Here is a 19,895-nt window from a genome sequence, read left to right as displayed (position 1 = left end):
TTGTAGCACAAGAGGCAGGGGACCAGAGCACAGCCTCTTCCCATTCTGAGGTCCCTCAACCCTCAATCCCTCACTCCCTTTCCCACTTCCAATCCTTTTCTTGCAGGCTGCCCAGAGTGGGCTGCCTGACCACAGGAGAGGGCTGCAATGCAATGGGCTGAGTCATTGTTCCCCTTTTCTGTTTAGGGTCTCTTGTGGCCTTCTTTGTGTCCATGCTGTCTGCACAGATTTGCAATCTAACCCAACTGCTCTTCTGTCATTTGATCAGTTGGTTGAATTTATTGATCTACCACAGGATGACTTATTTTTGCCCAGTGTAATGATAGCCTAAATACTTGTGTTCTGAACCTACTTCTGATTCATAGAGCATTAGTCTATCATAGTCTCAAGTGCAAGTAAGAGATAATTTTTTGATTAGCATCTAAATACTTTGCATAGAGAAAAATCCATAAAGGAGAGAAATATATGTGTAATATACACATTTATACACACATTATATACATATGTATAAATGTGGATATTATATGTGTATGAATTTACGTATATATCCATACATCTATACATACATATATACATAAACACATATGCATATATTATGTACATGTACTGTTTAAATGGAATCTGGACATCCATCAACTAGTATGGAACTTATTAAACTATATGTGGAAATAAATAGAACATCACATTTGCTGATTTTATATATTGTAGTAGAAGTCTTTAAATACCAAATCTTATTATTGATTGAGACATTGAATTAAGTATCATCTTAATAGAAAAGTAATATGAATTTGCTATTGGTATGTGTTGTTGCCATTTGGGAAAATTATATAATGCTATCAACCAGTGTTAAATAGAAAAGCTCCAAATCTGTCATAAATTGAGAACAAATAGCAAAGTCTGAATGAATGTGCTCTGCATGACATTAAAAATCGTCTCAATCCTAATTCTCTTCCATTTGACATGCCTAGCCCTTAATGCCTCTTTCAGAAGACAATCTGTTGTGACCAAGGTGCAAAGAGTCAAGAAGAAGAGCCACTGAAGGCATGGTGCAGCCTAGTCTACGCCTTCCAGATTGGTGTCGGTCACTTCAGGCAGCTGGGGCATGTCCGAGGCCCCTGGGGGTAGATCCTCTGCTGCTGCCGGAGGGAGCTGCCTACTGGGCTCACCTCCAGGTACCCCAGCTGGCCCCTGCCCATATGCTGGGGATGGTGGGGCAGGACCACTTTCCTCCACCCCCTGTAGGGGGGCCTCTGCTGGGGACTGAGGGGCCTGACCCGAAGCTTCTGCCCCTGGCTTGCAGGACTGCTGCTGAGCCTGTGCTCCAGCAGGGAGACCCTCGCCTTGGGCTTCTGCTTCTGACCCAGCAGGGGGATTACTGGTCTTGGAGGGAGGTTCTGCCTCATGGCCTTCTGGGGCTTCAGCCTGAGCAGTGGAGGGAGGCTGGGGACTCTCTGACTCCCCTGAATTGACCAGATGGGGTTGCTCTGGCTCCTTGAGGGCAGTGTCACCGCTCCCATGAGGACTGCCGAATTCTAGTTGGGTTTCTTTGGACTGTTGTGGGGTTGACTCTGGATGATGAATTACCATGAAGGCCATGGCCAGATTTTCCACGGCGTTTTGCACACGCTTGGCCTCCTCTGCACCAATCTCTTCAACCACAGAGACATTTGACTCTGGCTCTTCATCGGAGGTGTGCTGACTTGGGTCATCCTTTTCAGACATTTTTGCCTCTCTGATTTTTTTGTAGAGTTCATTTCTCTCTTCTTGTAAAGCACGACAGAGGTTCTCTAGTCTCCCGATTTTCATCACGAAGCACTCATATTCTTTAGCTCTCAGCGCTTTCTATGATTTGAAAACACAGAAACACATAACATATATAAACCGACATGAAAAGCAAAATTGCCAGAATGCTCTCTGCAGACAAGCAAAACCATTTATTCTGGAATTTGGCTACTAGGCTCCGGGACCTGGCCGTAGAGTGGTGGCTGAACAGACACTTGGTCACGGACATCACTTCTTTCTTGCATTGTGTGCTAGACTGGTAGAGTTTTAATCACCATAGTCTGTTCTTCAGGGGAAAAAAGATGGCAAGGCTTCTTTCTGCTCTGCTCCAGAGGCTTCCCATATCTTAAAGCAGATAAATTTTCTGCTTCTAAGACTAAGAAGGCAGAAGCAAAACTTGTAGCAAGATGAATGAGATGGATGGGGACTCAGCCCTCAGCAAATGCCTAAACTATTCTATGAATAAACTGCCATGTGCTAATCCCAGCAACAATCTGATTTATGTTGATGAGTAATAAGCCTATCTCTTTGGAATTGGTTGCAATTTGGGATGAATTGTTAGAACAGTAATTACAACCATAGAAACTCACCACATACTAATTCATGATGCTGGCTGCTCAAACTGTTCAATTCTTTCCTCTAGAAATGTTGGCATATTTGTGCATGAAAATGTTCCTATGTATCTCACTCCTTCACCCCTACCTTTCGGTTACTCTTTACTGTTAAGACCTATTTTCACTTGTTTACATGGACAGGCCTTCACCTGTAAGCCCTGCCAGTCAGGTCAGGGGCCATGTATTAATATCTTTGCTTTTAGAGTCTCAAAACCTAATCAAAGCCTGCTTGATATCAGTATTTAAATGTCTGTTGGAGAAATTAAAAAGATATATCTCCATATCTGCCTATAAAATAGCACATACACTGAGGGATTGGGCTGGTGTCTTCTCTCGGTATATTCAGATCAATTAATTAACTTATTCTGCACCTGTTTTTGTGTCAGGCAGTGGGAACATTCAAAAAAGTGAAATAAGATACTTATCCTACCCTTAAGGAATTCACAGGTGTGTTGTGTTGCTGCTTTGAGGACAGCTATTGAACCAACAAGTAAGCATGTAACAAAGCTCTTTATGAGTCCGGACTCGATTCTAAATGACCTTTGCTCTTACTATTTTTATTAAAATTTAATATGTCACTTCTCCAAACAATTCAGCTCTTTTTCAAACATAATCATTTGTACTATTATCGGTTATCATACTCTAAGTGTGAATATTTTGACTAGACACGGAGGATAAAAAGCTGAGGGGAAAACTTCCTCACCTCTTCGATCATGTCCAAGAGAGCCTTGTTACAGCTCTCAAACCGGGCTTTCCATGTGGCTGTGTCCTTTTCCAGCTTCTTCATTTTCTTTGTTGTCTGCAGAAATTAGAGTGTTTTAATGTTAATCCTGAAAAGTTAATATATCAAAGAAGCTGTTAATTCCATGTGTGACATCACGAGAAGTCCTTCTGTTACCAGCTGCTGGAGCAAACGAATGCTCAATGTCAAAAATGAAGATTGCAGGGGAGTCATGATTTATTTCTGAGCCATCTGGGTCAGTGGTGAGCAAACTTATTTGCACCTGAGCCAATTCAGGAAGAAGGAAACGACTTAGGGGCACACTTTTATCATTGCTTTTCCTTCCATTTAAAAGAATGTCTTTATTGAGTCCCATGGATAAGCTTGTAATGTAGGCTATTTGCTTTATTGAATGGAAGACTATCACAGTGAGAAAGCTGCCATGGCCTTTTAGCCGTTAAAATGTTGATACTATCTGGGCACATTTGAGAAACAGCCACACAAAACCAGCTTTCTATTTTCTCAGTCTTTACGTTTGTAGACTCAGGTAAAGTTCACCAAATGTAATTACATGCATTATTTATTTCATCCTTGAAATAGTCCCACAAGGAAGGTTTCATTCTAATCCCCATTTTATAAATGGGGAGACTGAGGCTTAGAGAAGTGGAGTAATATTAAGATGAATTAACAGAAGAGTGGGGCTGTAGATATTTTATTCCATTTAATGCAACATGTACAGGGAGTATCTGCTGGTCACCAGGCCTGGGGCTGGGTGTAGGGGATAGAGAAGTGTGATATAATGTAGCCTGTTTTTTTTTTTTTTTAAACTGAGACTACTCACATTCTTGGTTGGAGGGTGTCCTCTCTGCTTGGGTGAAGTGAAGAACAAGGCATGCAATCAGGTGCGATTTCCCTGGATGAACCAGACCTGGGCACTTGCTGCTTGGTGCTAAGCTGCCTGAGGCAGGGTACCCGGGAAGGCCAGAGGCCGGGCCCAGACTGTCAGCCCCTGGCTCTACAGAGAAGCTAGGTTTTTAGATTTTGATCATGTATTAATCAAATTAGTAGTTTATAAACTTTTTAAGTTCATTGATTCCTTTAAGAATTTGATGAAATCTGATGTGTGAACTTCAGAAAAATGCAAATATGCACATCAATTTTTTTTTTTTTCCGCTAATTTTCAGGGAATGCTCTGGTCAACTACTTAAGTCCATAAATGAACTCCAGATTAAGAACTCCTGGTTTAATAGTTATTCTAACCTTAAAATATATAATTTTGAAGTAAAAATATTTTTTCTGTTCTAATATTTATTCCAATCTTAAAACTCTAGAATTTCAAAAAATTTTTAAAAAATGGGTAGATTTATCCTGGAGTGAGAAAATTATAACTTTTAATAAGTGTCAACCTTCTTAAGTTTGCTCACTTAATTATGAAATTTATCAGATTATTTTATGACAATATCTTTTAAAGGATGCTTTCTACACTTAAAAATGATTAATGCCAATGCCTGCTCAGAAACACAGTTCTGACACTGATTGGGAAAACACTGAATTGAACAAGATTTAAGCATTAGATCCAATAATAATCTTAGTACCTTATATTTGTAAAAGACTGTTAAAAAGTTTAAAACCCTTCTAAAATACATTAATTTATTTGAACTTCACAATCTTGTGAGGTAGGCAAGAGACATAGTATCTCTATAGATAAAAAAAAATTCAGGGAAGTGAAGTGAATTTCCCAATGCTACTTGATGAGCAAGAACACACAGGAACTTGAATTCAGGCTTCCATCTTCTTATTCAGGGCTCTGTCAATTATATCATATTACACATCTTCCCTTCTAAGAAGGATCCTATACAATGGTATTTCCTACTCTAATTTCCACTTTTGTATGTTTGTATAAAAGTTGTTTTTTAAATATTTAGATATTTTTTGACTTCAGTATATACAACATGATGTTAAATTTCTAGTTCTTATTTTTTTTTTCCAGTTGTTCGTGGAGTAGGAAAACAATTCTTCTTCCTCAGAGTGAAAATGTATCCTAGCGTTTTTGGACTCTTACTCAGATTAATTCACCATGTACTTATCAGTAAAAAAAAAATGCAGCCCAAACCTCAATCCCACCTATAAACATTTCATTACTTCATGAAATGCGCTGAAATATTTTAGTGAGAGAAAGATGAAACCAAAGGAGAATTGCCTGTCAGTATAGAAAATGCCAGTGTTTCGTGGGCGATAAGCAAGAATACTCACTTTATCCATTTCCTGTTTGAAAGTGGCAAACACTTCGTTGCTTTTCGTCAGTGTGCTCTGGAACTCTTCAAACCTTCCTGAGTAGAGAGTAAGCTGCAAACGGGAAAGAGTAGCTTTATTTTAGGGCTGCTTTCAGAATGCATCCAGAACAAAACAACATGTCATTGTTCATTATTTGAGAAGAAAAATAATTTCTCAGAAAAGGAATTCTCAGTACAGTGTTAGTAACATGTTTAGTTATTTTGTTTACTACAAGATCAACCTAGGTCAGTGAGCATGATTGAAGTGCTACTTTCAAGAAAAATGATATAAAGGAAATAGAATTAAAAAAAAAAAGAAAAAATTATAAAAAAAGAAAAATGAAAAAATAAAATATCAACACTATTTCATTGTATCATAAACTTTTACCAACAGGTATTTAGTGAGCACTGAGCATGTGCATGGTCTATAGGTACAAAAGTACTGAACACGTGGACCCTGGTTTTAAGGGACCTGTACTTGTAATGGGAAGCTGTTCTCAAAGACAACAGGGACTTCAAAGTGCCAAGGCACTTAAGTACGGCAGGTGATCACGTGAGCCACATGGCTGTGGAGAAGGTGAGCCTTGAATTTGGTCTTTAAGGAAAGGAGAAGGTAGACAAATGATAGAGGAGATGTGGGCTGGACATGGACAAGTGCAGGTTGTTCCCCTCTCTAAGCCGTCGCCATTTCTGTTTTAGACATCACAGTCTTGTATATTTACGAATACAGTGTCCTAGCCAATAGCAGTTTCTTTTTCATCAAAACTAGTTTATTACACCAGTTTTCTACTGATGGAAGTAACAGGCCTTGAGGAAGGGATGCCTATTTCTAATCTGCATAAAACATCACATGGGGTAGCATTGCTGAGTGTGTGGCTCACCAGAGGGACATAGAGAAGAGCCTTTGTATCTCCCCACGTCCTTAACTCCAACACTTGCATGTGGGGTGGCAATGGGGCAGCACAGGGAAGGAAAGTGTGTAAAAACTTGATTGTTAGTGACAGTAATAAAATAATAACGTCTTGCTTTTGAGAATAATATTAGGGTGGCAGGTTTTGAGTGAGTGGAGATTTAGTATGGATGATTCAAATTAATAAAGCTTCCATTTTCACATGAGCCTTTGGTACTCTTGAGTGTCCGGAACAGTCCCAAGTTCTCATGTGGGCACAAATCATCCTGCGTGAGGAAGCAAACCTGCAGAGCATCCGGCAAGAAACAAGAACCCCCGGTTGTACTTGCTTCACTGGGAGGGCACCAATGGACCAACTGGCAGTGTCAGTGGGACTGTCTTTTCCCCGCTCCCCCAACTCCTAGTAGGACTGTCTTTTTGTACAGAAGAGTACGCTGCCTAGAAGCTGGCAGATTGGAGAGTTGCCAGTCTTGGGAGTGGGTGTGAGAGGGAGTGTGTGTGAATCAAACAACCCCTAGAGCCCAGAAAATTGCTTATCTGGAATGGTTTCTTCCCCAATAATTCAGAATAGTGGCGGTTTTATTGCAGTACACAACAATAACAAAATGATAACATAACTCCTTTCTGCAGAATATTGATTATCCAAAGGAAAGTCAACAAATGGCAGCTGACCATCGTTTTGAAATCACTCATTAGCAGTGTATGTAACAGAACTGAAATTCATTTCTCATGGTTCCTTGGCATACAGATTAAAGAAGACAGAGTAAAGGGGCATCAAGGAATTCATGGCCAGGGAGCTGCCCTAGAGTTACACACACACACACACACACACACACACACACACTGTATAAAACAATACTTATAATTACTCTTATGTGCAACATACTCCGTCATATTCTATTCATTGTGTTTCATTTTTTACAAAGTACTGACCAGGGTCCACTGAATTGATTTCAGGTCCCATGAATGGATCAAGCCTCTTATTTTGAGACATTCTGCCCTTGGGTAAGCTCTTGCGGGACTGGCTACCCACATTGCACATTATCCATTGGCCTGGGGTGGGAACAACTACCCCCAGCAGGTCTGGTCACCTTCTATCACAAAATCTATTCATTTGTATTCTCAGCCAAGTCCCTTCTATCAACCTTCTTTTCTTACTTCCTCCTCATCCTTTTTCCAACTTATTAGTAATTCCAGCAGATGTACATAGGGGCCTCAGAACCTATGGCATCCTGAGCTGGTCCTCCTGCTTGTAGCTCTGTAATTACAGGCTGCAGACAGGCCAGGGCAGGAGTGAGCACAGGTACCATCCATCCCACAGAGGCGATCTTGATGGAGTCAGCAGGAACAACCAACCACACCCAGAACTTCAGCTTCAACATTAGCCGATGGGCACTAAAGCGTTCTGGTTAGATTGTCTTTACTCAACTGTGAGCATGTCTGACTTTTGCACCTGTACCTGTAAGATTTTCCCATCATGTCTCAAAGTAAAGGCTTTAAGGGAAAAAAAAAAAGCACAGAATGTTCTTTTTGGTACATTAATTGGGCAGATTTTGTTTCCCTTTCCCCATGTTTTCTTGTTGCTGGGGAAGACATGGCAAAGACAGACATACCCAGAGTGCCAAGAAGTAGTGTGTCACTTCATCACTACCTCTTCTGGGATTTTTCTAGTGACTGTTTTGTTTTGTTTTCCCTCAACTTAAAAAAATTTTTTTTTAAATTGTGGTAACATAAAATTATCATTCTAACCATTTTTACGTGTACAGTTAAGTATTGTTATGTATGTTTACATTGCTCTGCAACCAAACTCCAGAACTTTTTCATCTTGCAAAATGGGATGAAAACTTTATACCCATTTAACGACAATTCCATATTTTTTTCCTTCTAGTGATGAGTCTTTAATACTCTGCTTTTCTTCCTGTTTGACCTCCCTCTCTGTCAGGTGGCAAAACCTGTGTGGATTATGCATTTCTCAGTTAACTAACTCTAACACTCTCTTCTTATACAACTAAATATCTGTACTTCCTGTTTACTTATTGGATATTTGCTAGGTAGTGTTTTCCCTCTGACTAATGTGCCGACATGGTGCAGGTTTGGTTTGTTGTGTCATATTCCCACTCTCACTTTGGTATTTCAGAGGAGCATGGAAGAGACATCCAGAAGTCATGTGCAGTATTTCTCCTACCAGAGGCAGAAATAGAAACAAACTGTTCTATGGTTAGAATAACAATAATTGCCTCAATATTTCACTTTTAAATGGGCCTAGTGACAAACACATTCTTTTAACTGAGCTGCAAATTTTAATTACAAACATTCATATAGAGTATAGAAAACAGAACTATGTCCAGGATTGTCTTAGTAATTCTGTGGGATTTGGTCTGGGAGCAAGTCCTCTTAGAAAGGTAGTCACAGAGGGCTCTTCACTCACCCCACGTAGGTTTGGTGAAGGGTTCGGATGTTAAAAGATTATGATTACATGCTTTTAACGGTTTACTCACTGGTCTTTCCCTTGGGTAGTATTTTGTGTCTGTGTAGTCAGATATTGCTGACTTTCCATGTCTACTACTGTCTTCATCCTTATTGATCCAATGAATACTCTATTTGTAGTGATGATTGTATCCTATTGATCATCTCTGATGCTTATTCTATCGCCTCGGTTTGTACAATTGAAAGCTAGACATCTCTTCTAACCTGCAAGCAGTTGTCTCATGGCTGAAAAGTGACTTTTGTCTAGGAAAACAACAAATAATGTCTTTAATGTGTCTCTTATTCAGATCTTAAAAATGGCGATGAAGGGCTTGGCCTCCTGCCATTCCTTCCCCTTTAAAGACTGTGTAAAACTAAGGGGAGTGTTTGAGTGCTATGCAAAATAATCTGTGATGGAGTTTTTTTTCCAAGGTGTAAAAGTTTTTAAAATATTAATGTAATATTAATACTTTATGGGGAACTTGTTTAAACATTGTTACACATATGGATTTGGGACCTCTATTTTCTTCTTGATGCTTAAGTAATTATCAGAGTTTTGAAAGTGGCTTGGAGACAGAAGAGAAAGACCAAGGAGGCTCCTTGCAACTAGTGGGGCTGCCTTCACTGGGGGATTCTGTGGGCCATGTAAAAGAAGGCACAGTCAACTTAGCTTAGGGCCACACTTCATCAGCTCTGGAAGTTCTCTGTGTTCATGAGCTAGAGCCGTACAGGGTCTCGAGATCGTCTTTGCCATGGGTTCTTCAACATTTTTGCAATTCGAGACTCTCTTTGGCTCATATTTTCTCATATGAATCCTTACCTATGAAATAATACTAATACTAGCTCATATACTCATTAAGAGTTTGCACTTTTATTGACATAATTGTTATCACTAGATTGTGAGTTCAGTTAGGCATTGGTTTTTCTCTTTCCTATTGATTACTATGTCTCCAAACCTAGAACCATGCCTAGCACTTAGTAGGTGCTCAATAAATATTGGTTGAATTAATTATGCTTATCATGGGCCAGACACTGATCTAAGCGCTTTGCATGTATGATTTGAAAAAAAACTGCATATATTACATATTCATTAACTCATTTTTCTTTTAGAAACTTAAACATATGGATAAGTGCCACCCACAGATGCTGAGCAAGAGCAGATCTAATGTCAGAAACGACTAAATTTTAGACCGTAGCTGCTGCCTTATGTGCTGTTGTTTTGGAAATACTGAAAAGTCATGGGCCTCTCAGAGGTTGGAGGCCACTAGCTTGGGATCACTGATTCATTACAGCATCTTCATTTTGCAGACAAGGAAATTTAGGTCCATGGAGGTTTAGGTGAGTTGCACAGGGTCACACAGCTTTTCAGTAGAAGAGCCAGGACTCTGTCCAGGAGCATGGACTCAGGGATGAATGAGGAATGATAGCGAGTCTAGAACCCCTGTAGATGTTTTTTCAAGTTTGAGGGAGTATAGGTGGGAAATTGGATCACACCTTTTTATTCTTATTTCACAGGTTATTAAAGGCCTAGATTCTGATGGCAGCTGAATGAATCACTCTGTAGCCCAAAGTTTGACAATATTAATTTACTCTTCTCAATTTGTTATCTTCATTTAGCATAGAGGAGTAGAGATTGCATGTAACAGATGCTGTGAACAGTGCCCAACTTCAGACAGTGTCCATTGTCCCCCTCAAGGCTCTGTGTTATGAATGAGTCAGAGCGTCAGAAGCTCTGGCTTGATTCTTTGGGCTGTCCCCTCCCCTAGACAAGGGGGCCACACCTCCTTTCCCCCCACCTGCCTTCTGCCTGGAGAGCCCCCACTGCCTGCCCCTGACCCCACAGCGGGTTCAGTGACTGTCTCAGGGTGATCTTGAGTTGGTAACTCTGGGCCCTCTGATTCTATTCATAGAAACATGATGGTTCTAACCTCTATGTAATTGGTACTTCAAAGCTATTCTTACATATTATCAGAGAATAGATCATACTGGGGAAAAGTCAATTATTGCATTCTATATATGCATTGCAAAAGTACACTTTGAGAAGGCTAGATATGAAAATGCTCTCTGTGCTTTTGTCTATGCAATGGTATAGTTTGATTTTTTTTCTTTTACAATGAACAAATATTTACCAATCAGCACATAAACATTTGCAAATCTCTAATTAATGCTGCTCAATTTGGAAGGCTTATGATTTCCTCACCTTCTATGAATTTGCTCTATGTGATCTCGCAGTCTTTTTGGCACTTGGGCATTTCGCCTGGCAGTTGGGGTCTCTCTGTGGCCCGTGGCAGGATGGTTCTCCCGGAACCCATGGGGACCATTTGCCAGGAGGCACAGAGCCCCAAGGCAGGGGGAAGATGGATAGGTCAGGTTTTCCCCCAGTGTCAGCTGTGGCCTGAGGCTTTTGTTTTTTTGAGCCTGAAAAAGGAATTCCCACAGTCTAATCGAAGCACACAAATGACATCAAGAAGCAAATCAAAATGGTACCTGACTTGCTGCCACTTCGTGTCATTCACCACCCTCAAGGCCAACCTCTGATAGCACAGAAATTTGGGTGCTATTTTTCTCATTTTCTTTGCATTATAAATTATATCAAAATGTGAAGGCATTTTAAGAATTCCCAGGCATGGATAGTGCATCTGAGCAGTTTACATTTTCCTCTTACCTTACCAGGGTACTGGGAGAGGGGAGAGCGAGGAAATATGAAGAGATACGTGAGAACCTGGACACTGGTGATTCTGACCGCTTTGGCGCCGTCATTTGTCAACAAACCTTTGGATGTTGTTGGTGCAGAACATTTCTTTTTTGTAGATATAATGTTGTGCTTTTATTTTTACTTAAAAATAATAAATGTGAAGTTGTTCTTCACTTCCAAGTCCTGTCCCCCCGCCCCCTGCCTTCTGCAGACCACCTGCAGCCGCGTCACCTGGGCGCAGAGGAGGGCACACCCCTGCATCGTCCTCCCCCTTTCACCTGGGCCTGCAGAATTGTCTCTTGTTCCTTCAGCACTTTGGCCTGAAGTTTCCACTCTGCCGCCTGGTTCAGCAACTATGAGAAGAGAGAATGTGTGGAGAGACTGTCAAACTGTCTTTTAGATTGCTGTAATTTGTGTATAAAATTTAATAACTTGCTCATTAACCCCCAAGTAATTTTTCGAAACTTTGTAAAGAATCTAAGAAAGCTAAGAAAACAATTGGTCTAAAAAGTTGGATTTTCAAGTAAAAACTTGTGGTTTTAATAAAAAAGAAAAGAAAAATAGTCTCCAACTCAAGCATGAATCATACAAAATTCAACTTCTCACCAAATTCTCGAAGCTTTTCCAGTAATTCTGACCAACCATCATTCAGCCTCTGCTGGAACAGCTCCAGAACATCCCTGGCTGCGGCATTGTCGTCAGCAACTGTTCTTTATATTAAACCCAAAGTTACTCCCCTAGACCGCTGTTCTCCACCATAGCATGTGTGATACGATAAGAACTAGGTATATATTTAGTCTGTCCCTGGTTCCTGACACAGAGCTTCTGACATGCATCGGAATCTCCTTGGGAACATGTTAAAATGCAGATCTCTCTCAGAGAATATGACTGAGGAAGTATAAGGTGTGACTGAATCTGTACTTATAGTAAATACCCAAGATGGTTTGGCTATTGGTGGGCTATGGATTACATTTTGAGAAACACCAGGTTAGAAGTTTGACCTATTGTTCTAAATCTGCCCTCTGGGAGCTGATGGGTTGAATTGAAAAGTTGATTTTGGCATAAAAAGACACACATATTTAAAACATGTAATTTTAACTGAAGATGATGTTCATTTATTTATCAGTTTTGATGTAGGGCTGTGGTCTTTGTTTTGGGTATGGATCTTCTGATTGGAATTCAGAGTTTTGTTTTGTTTTTTTTAAAACACATCCATTATGTGCCATATAAGATTTCTACGTTGTTAGGGGTATATATATATATATGTGTGTGTGTGTGTGTGTGTGTGTGTGTCTAGCACCAATAGTGCTAGAACCTAAAAATACTTGTGAAGCAGCTTGATTGGATAATTCTCCAGAGTTTTCCACCTTTCCTCCAATCTTTGATAGCTACTCACATATCTAGTTTTACAACTTTTTTTTTGCTATTTGCTTGCATCTGGTCTTTCAAAGTATTAAATGTAGTTTTTGTAGAAATAATTCTTTCTTTTCATACTTATATTTCATCAGTTTATGTATCATTCTGTTGATTTACGTGGTATAAAAGTATAACTGGAAAGAAAAAATTTGCATGCAGAGCTGATTCTTGGTAAGCTCCATCTTACTGAACTGGGCAAGTATGTGTAACCATCCCTAGAGTGGCTTAGTGGACACCAGAGTCAACATGCTGTGGGCACGTCCACCAGGTTAGGTTCCCCAAAGTTTGTCTTTTTGTTGCCATGTTTAAAAACTAAAGTTATTTTAAAATTACTGTTCTAACCAATTGAATTGATTCTGGTCTGAGTTTAGGTAAATGGAAAGCCCGTGATCAAATGTTGAACGGCCAAATTTGAATAATTGGCCAACTGACTATGTCTCACATCTCTCTGTCTGTCCAGCAGCACACACCTGCCTAACTTCTACCCGTGAACCACACCTCTGACTGCGACGCACTGTCACAGTGAGCTGGGCTTTGGGAACCGACACACGTGGGACTGAAACACATCTTGCTCACTTAGCAGTGTGTGACCTTAAACAAGTTGCATATCTTCTTCGAGCCTTGGTTCTCTCATCTGTAGGGTGGCCCTATAGCTTTTTGGGGGGTGCTTGGGGTGAATTAGATAGCAGTAGACACCACCCCTCGGTTTCTTCAACCCAAAACTCAGGAGTCATCCTTGAGTCATCTGCTCCTTTCCCCATTGTCACCAGCTTCAGGTCTGCACCATGACCTGTTGGGTTTATATTGAAAACAACTTTTATCCATTTCCACCTCTCTGCTGCTACCTCCCTAATCCAAGTCATCGTCATATCTCATCTGCATGCTCTCAGAGCCTCCTAACTGTCTTCTTGCTTTCTTGTTCCCTTGCAGTCCATTTTCCACCCAGGAGCCAAATTAGTCTTTTACAGATGCAAAGCAGATCATGTCACTTCCTTCACTAAAACTACCCCGTACTTTCCCATTATATTTAGAATAAAATCCAAACGACTTTTTAAGCCCTACAAAGCTACACAGTGTGGCCCCTGCTTACCTCTGCAACTTCATTTTGAACCTTTTCCCCATGCTCTTGCTTCCCTGACCTTCTCCTATTTCTGGGGCACACCAAGCTGCTTCCGGCAGCAGGGCCTTTGTTGCTGGAGACGGCTGCTGCTGAAGATGGCGCTCCACGTCCAGCTCCTCATGGGGAAGGACTTGGCTCAAGCATCCCCCCACTGTGAGGGCCTTCCTGGTCACCCAGTCTAAAGTAGGTCCCCTCCTTTGGCCCCTTCTCAGTTCCTTCTTATTTCCCTAGTAGCCACTTACTATCTGAAATGACCCTTCCTGGTTTGTTGGCTTATCTGTTGCCTGACTCTTCCCAGTTGGGCTCTAACCTACATGGTAGGAGATGGCCCTTCTCTGTTTCTCCACAGCTATAGAAATCCCAGCACCTCACACAGTGCTTAGCAGATAGTAGGCACTTTGGAAAATATGTGTTGAATGGATGGATGAGTATTTTATGTAAAAAATAGTGTGGGTATAGTGCCTTGTGTTGGGATGGCCAATTTAGTTCTCCAAAGCGGCTCAGGCTCTTCCTCCATCAGTCTAGTTCTCTTTGACTGTTATCAGAATAACTTTCTCAGAGAGTCTCTGACACCAAGGCAAAGCAGATATGCACAGTGACTAAAATGATAAGTACATATTCCTTTTCTCGTTTGTGGCGCTCCTCTGCTTCCTTCATCATTTCTTGTGCCTGCTCGAGTTTTGCATCCACCAGCTTCTGCTGCAGTTCTCTGTGTTTAAATATTTTGTCCAGATGCTAAGGAAAAATAAAGTATACATATAAAGATTGGCTTATTGGTGCTTAAAATGTACAATAAAAAATTCACATGAACATATTTATATTAAAGCCATAAAGTGTTGAAGTGCCCCATACTCTGCACTACACAAAAGTAGCTGCAAAAGGTGGAGGTGCCAGAGTTCAGCAGTGTAATGCCAAGAGGTACCTACATTATCTTTCTAAATATGGTAACTATTAGGTATGATGCTATTTATTATGCTCGACAGCACAGACAATGATATATACTGCAAGGGCCACAGTACTATCACTTCGTATTTGGGCTCTTTCTATGAATATAAAACCACTTTTAATCACAACATTAGTATAATTTATCATGATGAATTCTCCACATTCTTGCCTCCAGGGTTATGAGAAACCCTTGGGGCACCAACATGTGGTCCTAGGTCCGGAGTGAGGCCTGAGCCCCCTGAAATCTACTCTGTTGCTCTGGTGGGGCTGAGAAGGCCAGGGTTCACAGATGATTGATATGTAAATGTACAGACTTCTCCACACCTTTCGACCTCTGGACTTGCTTGGTGACCAGAAGCTTTCAGCTCTACCTCCCTGTGAAGAACTTCTGGTCATTAGGAGGTGAAGAACTTCTGGTCATTAGGAGGTCCCATCAGAAAGAGGACATGTGGAATTCTACTCTTGGGCTTTACCTAGAACCAGTTCCAGAAATACACAGCTAGTACACCAGGCCGTTCCCATCTGAGATCTCTCTGAAGAGTGAGGACATTTTCCCTTCACTCCTTCACTCTTCTTTAGTCTGAACCTGTGTTCTGGAGCAGGATTGGTTGTCCTGACAAGATAAACTGGTAGCATGGCATTTTGGCTTACTGTGAGGAGTTTCTTGATTTACCTAACTACTGCGGCCATACGCTATTGGCTCTGTTTTTGTTTTTTCTTAATAGAATCTTAGCATGTTGCCAACAGAACCATTTTGACTATGTTATGTTACATTTTAAGGCAGAGATTTAAAATTTGGGTGGGATAGGGAAAGGAATATGATATATCAAAATCCTGAGGGGCATCTAGAGTCTTAAAAATATAATTTTGAGATAATAAAAGACCATTATAGTCCTTCTAATATAAACTATCGAAGGCAAAAGTCTTTGGTTTTTGTGACTGTGGGTAAGTGATTCATCTCATAGCTTCTGCTTCCTATCTATAAAATGTGGATAATATATTATTATCTAGTGCATAAGATTGTTGAGACAATTCGATGATGTATTGCGTGTGAAGTACAGTACTTAGCACATTGCCTGATATGATCTAAGCACTGAATAAATAATATCATCATTATTATTACATTATTAATACTATTATTGGCTTGTAGGGTATACCAGCCAATAATACAGACCCTTAGTTTAGATGACACGGTGATTCTTAAGCGGGAGTGTGTGAGTTATTTTTGGCTGCATAGAAAGGATCTTCAAAAGGCTGAGAAATATTGTTTCCAGGCATAACTGTGCCCACAGCCCACCACTTTCTATTTATGGCTTTTACTTTGCCGTGATTCCAGTTTTGAAGAAATCCCATATGACTTTCAGTCAGGTATTTTGTAATACCATTTGTCTTTATTTTGGCTCATGAAAGAAATCCAACCCTAAATGTTAATCATTTGAGAGGGCTGGCCATAACGGCCTTGTTAACCAAGTTCCCCGCCTTCACAACCCAGAGCCACATCTATGAGCAGGTCTTCTACGTCGTTGGGTGTGGTTCTCACCTCCTCTCTGAGCTCGTACTGATCGATGATGCTTTTCAGTTTTTCTGCGAGCTCTGTGTTCTCCTGACAGAGCTTCATGTTTCGCTCACTCTGCTGTTCGATCTGAGCCTGGATATCTGTCAGGGTGCTCTGGAAATGACTTGTGATCTCCTTCCTTTTCTCTTCTTCCTCACGTGCCCTCTGAAGGGTCTCTTCCTGAGGATACAAAGCAAAATATTTCGTTATGCTGGTTTAAAGGCTCACTGGGTTTACAGACTCAGGATTAGGTCATTGAAGGGAGATTAGTGTGCAGAGTTAAGTGGGGTGTTTTTTTCTCAGTTCTCTACAGCTAACGTTGCTCAGTCCCAAAATAAATGTGTGAGCAAAGGTTTCAGCTGTGAGTACACAGTCACTCTGAGCAGGTGCTCTGAGGGCCTGGAATTTGGTAGTTGGTGACGAATAGGCTTGTTTTAAAGATGACAGGTCTCCTGCTGAGTGAATGAACTGCAGCGATTTCTAACAAACAGGCAGTCACGCGGTTTTGATCTCTTGACTGTGGCCTGGAAGAAAGGCCACTGGGTTTTACTGATTGATGAGACAGGTCATACGTTCCTTTGGTTTGGTACAGGGAGAAGAACAATAGATCTTATATTCTTCTATAAAAACCATGGCATATTAACCACACAATTGTATTACCCAAGTTGGGTAAATATAAGTGATCACAATATAAACTTTCCCTTAGTGAGAAAAAACTTTCATCCAAAAGCTAAAAGGAAACTAAGACAGCTATAGATCAAGTACAACCATTCAAGAATATAAAAGGAAATCTTTCCAAACATGCTGGATAGTTTGTTTCTGAAAGAACAATCATTACACGTGTCACATAGGGTAATTAAAATGTTCAATGTAAATTTTGAGTCTGAAAGCAATATTAAGTTTCAACTCTTCTTTAACTCTAAAATGAAACATCTAATTTTCCCCCTTCCGCTTTGTTAACGTTGAAGAATTGGAAATTAACTTTTATATCATTTCTGTTCTTTTTTCTCATAAATCAAAACTCTCTATTCATTGCTAACCACTAACAATATGCTCAAATTTCCTCCATATCTATATTGAGAATTGCTTTGTGACTGTTCAGCTCATTCTTTTAGAATAAAAGGGTTTAATCTTGCTACATCATACCAAAGATAGAGACACTTACACTACTGACAGATGATACAGAAATTTTAGGATTCCTTTCAGTTCTGATTAATTGTTAATGTGAAAGCCTGCTTCATTGTTGGCAAGTAAAATTATACTGCATTTAATTGCCTAGCAAATTCAAATTATGTAACAGGACTTTTAAAAAGAAATAATAATATTAACAGAAGTAATTGTACAAATCTTTATTATGATAGAATAATGTGATCAAAATAAAAACTGATGCTGAAAATATATGTTCTGGAAATATTTTATCATTAGATTTCTTCTTTCCTCTACAACATTAACACATTTCCTAACTTAATATGGATCCTCATATCAGAATTATAATTTATTCATGTTATAAACTTCTATTAAGCAACAACTTCTCAGGGATATCAAAGATATTGCACTTCCTAATCCAAAGGGATTAACTGAGATGTTATTTCCCTAAACTTTGTATACTAATACTTACTATATGTATTTCACTAAAAATGATTGTGTCCATCAGCTAAGAGCAACTAAATATACATATAATAGTGATCATCTTCTCATAGCTCCTGATTAAGCCTGGAAGTTAGCAAGTTTGAAATCATAGAACTACAGACCATGATCTGAATTCCATTTGTATTTATAAATATTCCATCCATGAATGAATAAAATGAAAGAACCACTCCATGTACCCCAGCAAGTCTGAGTTTTTCGCTGGGAGCTGGCTACAGAATCAAGGTACAGATGTTAAGATGGCATTAAACACATTTCAAAGCATCATAGCACCGAATCTTGGCCCACAAAACAACATCTTGCATTTTACATTATATTGTTTTTCAATGAGACAAAAATCTAGCAAAATCTTATAAAATTTGATAAAGAATTTGTAATCATTTGGACAGTGTTGGAGATAAAATTTTCTTCTCTTTATCAAACACAGTATTCAAAGTGAAAATTGATAATGTCAATAAGATTGAGGGATGAAGTCTGAAATAACTAAGAAAAAAAACTTTGCAAGCATCATTGTGCATTTTAGAACTCAAGCTGTGCCTGGCACAGAATCCATAGGTATTCAATAAATGTTTATTTAATAAATCAATGAATTATTAATTTATATACAGACATATGAGTATCTTGGACTAGATGATTCCTATAGACCTTTCCACATTAAAATTCTATGATATTCTGATAATAAATGCTACTTATTTTTTTAGGAAAATCATTTCCCTGAGACACTTACCCATCTCATAGCAGGCAGTTCTTTTTCAGTAGAGTTTGAGGTTCGAATTTATTGCTTCAAATATATGTAATATTTTGTTGAAACAAGCCCATATGTCAGACTTTTACTGGTCTGTTTCTAAATTATCCTAGATTGTGAGGTTGTGTGTGTGTGTGAGACTCATAGAAGAAGCAATATTAATAAAAAACAGTAAAAGTTAAAATTGATGGTGGTGGAAAGACCTGGTTATGCATTTTCTTTGTATATCTTGCCAAGCTCCTAGCACATGAATTTTAGATTCAGGTATACTTAGGCTGTTTCTCCGGTATGGCCAAGGAAGCTCATACCAAGTTGACCCCTCTGCAGACAACAACCGTAAACGCTGGATGAAATGACTTAAGGGCACTGGAGAGTAAACAAAACCAGACAGATTCTGGAGGGAAGCTGGCACTTGTACATAATGTAAATTTCCCATTTTTTACAGCTTTTAGCTTACAGGGAGACTGCAGTTGGCAGCAGCATACGGTGGGTAAAGCTCTCATAGAAAACGTACTAACCTTCTGGTCTAAAGGATGAGAGTACAGAGTTCTGGACAACTATAGCCGCTGGAAGGTGAGGGGATATCACCAGGGAAGAAAAAGTCAGAGAAGTAGAGCCCTAAGTTCTGTGAATAAACTTAGCTGAAATCTCTGACTGACCCTGAACCACACATGTGCAGGGTAGACTCAAAGCAGTTTAACTAAGGAAAAAAGAACTAAACTGAGATTTGAGCTGCTGCCAAAGAGATGAATTTATAGTTTAGATCTAACCAAATTAACTGCCAACCTAAAAAAAAATAATCAAAATTCTTCAAGGTATAGTAGAATGCATATTCTCCACAACATTAACAGTCACAACATCCAGGATACAATCAACAATGACTTGCTGTATGAAGAACCAAGAAAATGTGACCCATTCTCAGAAGAAAAGACAATCAGAGGAGGCCTGTTCCATAATGACCCAGATGTAGAATTAGCAGACAAGAATTTAATTTAATTATTTAACT

General features: G+C 39.7%; 1 protein-coding gene across 1 annotated transcript in view; it reads right to left on the bottom strand.

Annotated features, from left to right (window-relative positions):
- Positions 1 to 1,053: 1,053 nt before the first annotated feature.
- The window catches only part of TXLNB (taxilin beta), a 55,317-nt gene continuing 36,475 nt past the window's right edge, over positions 1,054 to 19,895 (bottom strand). The window contains exons 5-10 of the mRNA XM_012650486.1: positions 16,483 to 16,677; positions 14,613 to 14,732; positions 11,740 to 11,814; positions 5,371 to 5,463; positions 3,100 to 3,195; positions 1,054 to 1,842 (exon numbers count right to left, since the gene is read on the bottom strand). Of these exons, the coding sequence (XP_012505940.1) occupies positions 1,054 to 1,842; positions 3,100 to 3,195; positions 5,371 to 5,463; positions 11,740 to 11,814; positions 14,613 to 14,732; positions 16,483 to 16,677 (1,368 nt within the window). The remainder of the gene's footprint in view (positions 1,843 to 3,099; positions 3,196 to 5,370; positions 5,464 to 11,739; positions 11,815 to 14,612; positions 14,733 to 16,482; positions 16,678 to 19,895) is intronic.

This window comes from Propithecus coquereli, unplaced genomic scaffold (assembly GCF_000956105.1).
Source record: "Propithecus coquereli isolate 6110/MARCELLA unplaced genomic scaffold, Pcoq_1.0 Scaffold329, whole genome shotgun sequence".
Lineage (NCBI taxonomy): Eukaryota > Metazoa > Chordata > Mammalia > Primates > Indriidae > Propithecus > Propithecus coquereli.
Note: the sequence above shows the minus strand (reverse complement) of the source record. Positions and strands in the feature narration are given on the sequence as shown.